At 44.2% G+C, this 7,527-nt stretch overlaps 1 protein-coding gene across 1 annotated transcript in view; it reads right to left on the bottom strand.

The window, feature by feature from the left end:
• Positions 1 to 7,527, bottom strand: part of iglon5 (IgLON family member 5) — a 91,178-nt gene that overhangs the window by 6,379 nt on the left and 77,272 nt on the right. The window contains exons 5-7 of the mRNA XM_035671626.1: positions 3,158 to 3,289; positions 2,779 to 2,899; positions 1,526 to 1,677 (exon numbers count right to left, since the gene is read on the bottom strand). Of these exons, the coding sequence (XP_035527519.1) occupies positions 1,526 to 1,677; positions 2,779 to 2,899; positions 3,158 to 3,289 (405 nt within the window). The remainder of the gene's footprint in view (positions 1 to 1,525; positions 1,678 to 2,778; positions 2,900 to 3,157; positions 3,290 to 7,527) is intronic.

Below are 7,527 nucleotides of genomic sequence, written 5' to 3' on the forward strand. Positions count from 1 at the left end.
TAAAAAACCATTAAATAGCTTGTAGTATAACATAGAATTGCTTCTCCAGAAAGAAGCGAAAACAAAAGCCAATTATTAGGGGGATGCGGGGTGGTGGGTCGGGAAAGTGATACCATGCAGGTGAGTGATGGGGAGGGCGTGGTGTATGAGTGACACGGAGACTGTTGCACAACATATTGTTGTGGTGGTGAGCGAGCGTGTGAGCCCCAATTAGAAAGGACAAATTGCAAGAAAATAAAATAAACCAGCTCCCTTTCTGTTTTGTGCCATTAAGCAGAGCTCTAGTAGATTCCAAAATTCTAAAACCTGGAGGCGCAGATACATGTTAACAGTGTGTAGAGTGGAGCAGCTAGTACAGGCTCGCAGAATGGTCTTCGGAGAACTATGTGCCATTGGTTGAGCTTAGACATTCATCAATAATGGCGGGATTTTGATTGATAGTTGTGGGGGGGCGATGTGTTGGTGATGCTTTACCAGGCAATATGCTACAAGTGGGGGCACCTGTGCGCGCCGGCGCGCGAGGTGCGCTGTCTTTTTTTTTTTTGTATTACTTTTGAATGGCTGCAACAAAAGAGGCAGTATCTCATATTATCTCTTTAGTTTGTTATTATCATATTTATTTTGGGGGGTCGAAGGGCTGGGGCGGTGAGGGACGGGCCAGATGACAGTGGCGAGTGTGTGAGTTCTTTGGGGGAGGGCGACGGGAGAAGTGAGCAAATGCCACAATAAGTAGTCCGCTCTTCCGTCTTTTCGGTGTTGTGTGCCCTGTGTGTCGCCCTTTGCTCTCCTCCGCTTGCGGCGTTTGTGTGTGAGCAGACATACTTTGTTTTTGTTTCATTTCTGATTTCTCATAGTTCGCGGTGCCTTGTCCCTCCTTCATCCCTCCACTGACTTTTTTCCCTTGGTTTTGCGCTACCTCTTTGTTCACCATTTTAACAGGTGCCATCATTGTAGAATTTTAACATCAACAACCCAACTACACACAAATTTGACACATTATTGTATTACCTCAACCAATGAGCCATTCTCACGACCATTGGCAGCCTGTACTTGCTTTCCACTCTACACTGTTACACTTATGGTCCTCCAGGCGTTAGATTAATTGGAAATCTTACTTAGACTGCCCTAATGGCCACAAAACGAAGGAGCCTTTGTTTATTTTATTATCTTGCAATTTGCCTTCGTATTGTTTTTTGAGAGAGAGAGAGAGAGATGGTAATATAGGCAAGCAAAGCTTTAATGGGGCGGAGAATAACGAAAATGGGAAGAAGGAGGGAGGAGAGGGCTGAGAAAATGCTGTGCTGTGTGCAGAGTGAAAATGAGACAGGGCGAAGGGGGAAGAACAGTGTGTCACTGCATATGTGTCGCTTTGTGGTAGTGTGTCACGTCTGTTCTTGCACGTTGATTGATAGTCACATGAGATAAAAGTGAGCGTACTTGTGTATTTGTGAAAGCTTGGATTTGCATACATGTGTACACGGTGTCACTGTGTGCATGCACCTGCATGTTTTGTGGGATAACTTACGAAACAGCAGCATGCTGGCATTGGAAGCCCCCAGGCGGTTTGAGGCAAAGCAGGTGTAGTTGCCAAAGTGTTTCTCTGTCACATTGGTGAACAGCAACAGCGAGCGCGTCTTCTCGTTTTTGATCCTCAGGGTGTTGTCACTCTCTACCGGCCTGGGTGGTAGTGGTGGGGGAGCAAAAGCGAATGAAGGAAGCAGGAAGAAAAAAAGAAAGTGTGACAGAAAAAGAGAGATAACACAACATATCATCACACTTAGTGACTCAGCCTGCCTAAGAGGCTTTTTTTTCTGTCTCTCTAAAGACGACCATGCAAGTCCCCCTCCGCACAACAGCTCTGTCTCACCTTGTACTAATAGTGAAATCTAACAGTCCATAAATAACAGAGACCTCCTGCTGGGGCCCATTATACTCTATTAACAGCTCTCTCTCTGGCAAAAGCTTTTCTAAGTACTTCTGCATCTTGCTTTGCCTGGTGCCAAATCACCCTCACTCTTCTATTCTCGCTGGGACCTTTTACAAACTTGGAAGGACAGATTATGTGTAGGTAATGGAGAGCAAATAGGTTTCCAACAAGCTAATATTTCTCCAGTGATGGCAAAAACATACATGATTATCTCAGACCAATACAAATGTCAGAGGTTAGATGAATGGATGGTGGCCAAGAGTAAGTAAGCTGGCTGAATCAGAAAATGCTGTTTATGTATGAAAATGTCCAACTTTTTCAGATAATTTCTGTAAAGATCTCTGCCCACACTGAAATGTCAGTTGGATTATCCTGCTGAGCCTCAGGTGGTTAAATCTATCTTGTGCTTTTCTCTGCAATCACCTAGTGTATAATGTGTTTTAATATTGCTGAACACACGATTTAACTGCTCCCATTAACATGTTGTCTGTTGTGAGACAACTGGTTGGTATAAAACAGTGATTTGATTGATGCTCATAAACGCTACATGTTAACCAGGCGCACCATTATTCTTGTGCTGCGCTGCTGAGACAGTAAACAATAAATGTCAACGTCACAAATCAAAAATACCGGTTAATGCTGGCACCTATGTGATCGGCTCTACTGACATTTAAAATGAGAGCTCACAGAGGGTGTTATAGGGAAAGGTTGTCTTTTTCACTTCACAGCTACAGCCCCCAACTGTGTCTGAGCAGGTCTGCGTCATTATTTCGAAAGTTTTTTACATCAACACTAACATGCAAGCCCAGTGTTCTGGGATTTTTATTTTATTTAGCATTGAGTGGTCTCACCTGTGGTCATCTCTGTACCACTCGAAGACAGCTGGTGGGACCGCCATGGCTTCACAACGCAAGATGGCTGTTTTACCCAATTGGGCTGGCATGTTCTTCATGTCTGTAATCATGGGAGGGTCTGGCAGTGAAAAGTAGGGAGGAAAGAATGGTAAAACAGAAGGAAGGGAATTTTGCAATTAGTATAAATCTGCCTTTACGGAGAAGTCAACTCAGCCCCCCCCCCCGAGAGAACAAAATTAAGGTGTATGAATTCATACATAATAATGCATCTACAGTATTTACATATATTGTTAATACATCATTGTGCTATGATGTGGGAGGTCCAGCGTGAGTTGAATTATCGCCGCTGGGCTGTGGCGCAGAGAGGGGTACTTACAGTTGACCGTGACCTTGACCTTGCGTTGATCGGGTGGAGCCACTCCATTGTTGGTGATGCATTCATAGTCCTCAGCCTGCAGCCTCTTAATCTCTGTGATGTCGAGGAACTCCCCATCACTCACCAACCCAACTATTGACATAAGGCAGATGTCAAAGGTCACTATACATCAAATGCAAGGCTACTGGTTTACTACCTTGGATTCAGCTGACACCCAAGCTAAGAGCATGGGGGAGGCATCAATGCATATATCACATAACATCATATGCGGTAGAAATCAATATCATGATATGCACATGACTATTGTCCACAAATAATATATGCAGCACAGAGCAATTACAATAAGTCAAATCGATGTTTAATGCAATGAACCATGTTCCACACTCAAAACTTTTCTCATTTTGTTTGTTTTTAATTACAATTTGCAGCTTGGAATCATTAATTTGGACAACAGAAAACAACAACATGAAATTAATAACAATGCAATTCCACTTAACACCTAATCAAATATCTGTAATCAAGAAAAAACTGATTATATTTCAATCATATCTGTCACATGACCCAAACTGAGTGCCTCAGGCTGGTTTGTTCAGTAAAATAATGGGTCAGTTGGTGATTTTTTGTGTAGATTTCAAAGTAAGTAAACATGATTTGACAGCAGTGACACCATTACTTTTATAGTGTCAGGGGAAATTGTAAGCTTTGCTTCCAAGCAGTGAATACACCAGGGGGTGCCGGCTTGTTCACTACATTACGTAGTGAGAAGAATATTTGGCTCTTATTTGATGTTGACAAACTCCCAGGTGCCCCCAAAACCAAATTAGCCAGTCTCGCACTTTTCATTCTTTTTCCGCAGGCGACAAACAGCCACAGAATCTCTTCAGAGGGGAGAGTCGAAGGGACGGGTTACAAGTTATTGCTCCTTCATGTGAGGGAATGGATGTTGGGGGTGTTATTGGATCGACAGTGGCAGAGAGAGAAAGAGAGCGGAGAGAGAAGAAGAATCAGAGCGAGGGTGCACCCCCTCCTCCCTGCAAGTCTTAGCAGCCAGCTGTCTCACAGCCTCCAAAACCATTAGGCCTTTTTTTTCTCCCCTTTACCCCATTAAAGAAGTCAGACTGTGGAACACGACATAATATATAATCTCACCACTAACAAGGAAATCCAGCTCTTAAATTGCAGCTCACTTTTCCCTTTCAAAGCCTCCCAAACATACACACAACCACTGTCAATCAGTGGACCTTTACTTCCCCTCACAAACACACAAACGGCTCCTGAGCACATTTGTGAGCAACACCAACGCAAACACACACACAAAAAAAGACACTAAACGCCATGATTATTCCTGTCAGAGATTAGCGCGGCGGTTCTAATTGAAGATTATACTGGAGGATTATTAGTGCGGCTACTGAGCTGGAGACGATTATTTGCAGCTGCTGCGGCAGAGGCTGAGCAGCGAGCGACAGCCGCGGTGATGGCTGCTTGTGCCACCCGAGCGAGTGCGGGCGGGCACCCGGGTGATGGGGTGGGGTGGGTGCAATGTTATTCACTCATTCCATTAGTCTAATAAATATAGCTCTCTTGTGACATCTCTGTCAGGCAGGCAGAGCAACCAACTTTGCCAGAGGGGGGAAGCTGCGACAGCATCAAGGGGAAAAAGGGAGAAAAAGATAGAATCAGACAACTAGCACTGGAGAAATTACACACAAGGCTGTTACAGATGACTTCCAAGAAATAAAAAGGACAAAGAAAATAAAAAATGAGAGCAACTGAGCGCTAGAGAGCGCATTACAGACACAGAGAGTGGTAATTTGCAAGAAATAGCAAGAGACTGAAAGAGATACACAGATATAAAGATAAAGGAAAAAGAGAGAAACTGCAACATAAAGAGGGAAACAGAGAGATGAAGTTGGGTATTTGATGTGGTTGGTTCTTTCATGGACTTTCCATCCCCAGCACCTGTGTGTGATGTAATATGACGGCAAAGCAGCCCTCTCACTCTCCCTTACTTTCCCTCCTTCTGCATCCCTAGAGATCTCTGGACCGGCATCGCACACCTCTCTCCACTTTGGTGGGAGATCATATCTGACTGGAGCCGGCCCCTGGCACTCCTACAATGGCCTGTAAAATACAGCTCCATCAACCACTTATGGCTTTTGAAGGAGCCTGACTCCTGACCACCAGAGATAGTTGGATTGCACCTGAGAGGAGAGGGGGTTGTATGAATGAGAGGGGGGAAAAAGGATCAGGGGTTCTGGCCTTCCCTACAGTGAAATCATGCTCTATTTCCCGGCAGCACTTTGAGCCTGACTAGATCATCAGGGCACTTGATTTCTCAGCTCCTCTTATCCATTTCCATTACAAAAACTACCGTGAAGGCAGAGAGGTCTGATGTCGGGTTAAAACAGAAGAATGGACAGGCTGACAGACTGTAAAACCTGTCATTTGGAAGAGTTACAAGGTCTGAAATGTGTGTTAGTTGAGCTAAATGAAGCTAAAGAATTTAAGCAGAATTTAAACCTGGAAAGCCACCTTATCCTGGTGCTTCCCTGTATTCCTCTGTGTCACAGACTTCCATTATTACCCAAAAACTATTAAAAACGCATCAATAAGCCACACATTATCTAATTTTGAGTCGGTTCCACACTGTCCTCCTGCTGTAAATACATGGTGGGAAATAGTTCCTAATAAATATTTACTCCTGTCTAGGTGACGTTTGCTAAACACAACTGTGTGTGTGTGTGTGTGTGTAATCATTTTTACATTTCTGAATATTAAACTGTACATTCAGGACCAGTTTAAGAGATGGATGGTTTAAGATTTATGTCTTCAGTATAAACACTGAGGGGCTTGTGACGGAGAGCGAAGAGGGGTAGGGAAGTTGGAGAGACGGACTAACACACTCTTGGTTTTGTTCTTTTAATGGGATTTGTTAACATTGATGAAAACATTATGACTTGACGAAGATCCAACTAGGATCGAAACATTGTTATGTGGCATAAAAGTATGCAGGCCTTGCCATTTTTCATTGACACGGTTTTTCTGATAGCCTTGCATCTAAGTAAAATACAGAATAATCTAAAGAACCTTTAACATAAGAAGGAAGGAGTAAGGACATCTTTCATTTGTTTATCAAAAAATTGTGTACTGAGCAGAACATTTGAAAAATAAACTAGTCAGCACTCTCTGGCTACACTGTTTCTCTTTTTGCCGGGACCCTTCAGACTGCCTTTTCCAATCATCTGATTTCCACACCCAACGTGCACACCTGCTATTAATTCTCTCATCAAGCCCCACCTGTCCCTCATCAACCCCACTCAGTATATACACCCACATACCAACACTTGTTCTCTGCTAAATCGTCCTTGCTGCTGTAACTATAGTGTTCAAGCCTTTGGTCCCACCTGCTTGTGATTCTCAGTTTTTGGATTTCTTTGCTTCCGCTAAATGCTTGCCTGTTGCCAACCTCTGCCTTCCCTTTTTAATCCTACCAGCTCTGTAATTGAGTCAAGCTTTTGGATTCAACACATACCAGTAATGTCACCCAGACCCAACCTCCAAATCATTTAACCAGTCTCACAAACTCCCTGTCAAATGTATAAATGCTTATCATATTGTTGACTTAGTAAAAAGCACATTGCTTCTCTTTCTCCCTACTGTCACAAGCATCCATTCATTCATGCTAAGCCTGTGTGCCTGTGTGTGTTTTAACGGATGGGATGTCAAATGATAAGGCCCTGATGTGCTGGTGTATTTAACTGAATGAGACAAAATGCCTGTATGTCTCTGAGTGGGTCAACTGATGGATGCCAGTGAGAGTGAATGGCTGCAACAGATTGTATCTTTGCTTTGGCGAAGATGAAGGAGGCGGTGTCTGCAAACAACAGTGCAGAGCAGCATCACTATGTTTGTGAGTAAGGACTATGGCAACTATGCAGACAAGTTGCAAAAGGGGTTGAAGACTTTTAGCAGGTCTCCGTCTAACCTCTGAGGTGATGCACCGCCTCCCATCCCACCACCTCCTGACGCACACGCACACATTTTCCACTCAACCTCCACGTACACAGTTCTCCTCATCCCCCTCCTCCCTGCAATTTCTCTATGCAGTCTCTGAGTAATGGGGACAGATGGCTGGCAGCTTCTTGCTGTTTCTTCGGGCTCGTCCAACCCCCCCTTTCTCCACCGCCCCTGGTCTCCTGCAACTGATGGCTTGGTTGCAGAGACTCGGAATAGCCTCTCTCTCTCTCTCTCTCTCTCTTCTCTCTCTCCTTCTCTCTCTCTCTCTTCTCTCTCTCTCTCTCTCTCTCTCCTCCTCTCTTCTCTCTTCTCTCTCTCTCTCTCTCTCTCTCTTCTCTCTCTCTCGTCTCCTC

This window comes from Morone saxatilis, unplaced genomic scaffold (genome assembly GCF_004916995.1).
Source record: "Morone saxatilis isolate NCDOM2014 unplaced genomic scaffold, NCSU_SB_2.0 Contig24, whole genome shotgun sequence".
In the NCBI taxonomy this organism is placed as follows: Eukaryota; Metazoa; Chordata; class Actinopteri; family Moronidae; genus Morone; species Morone saxatilis.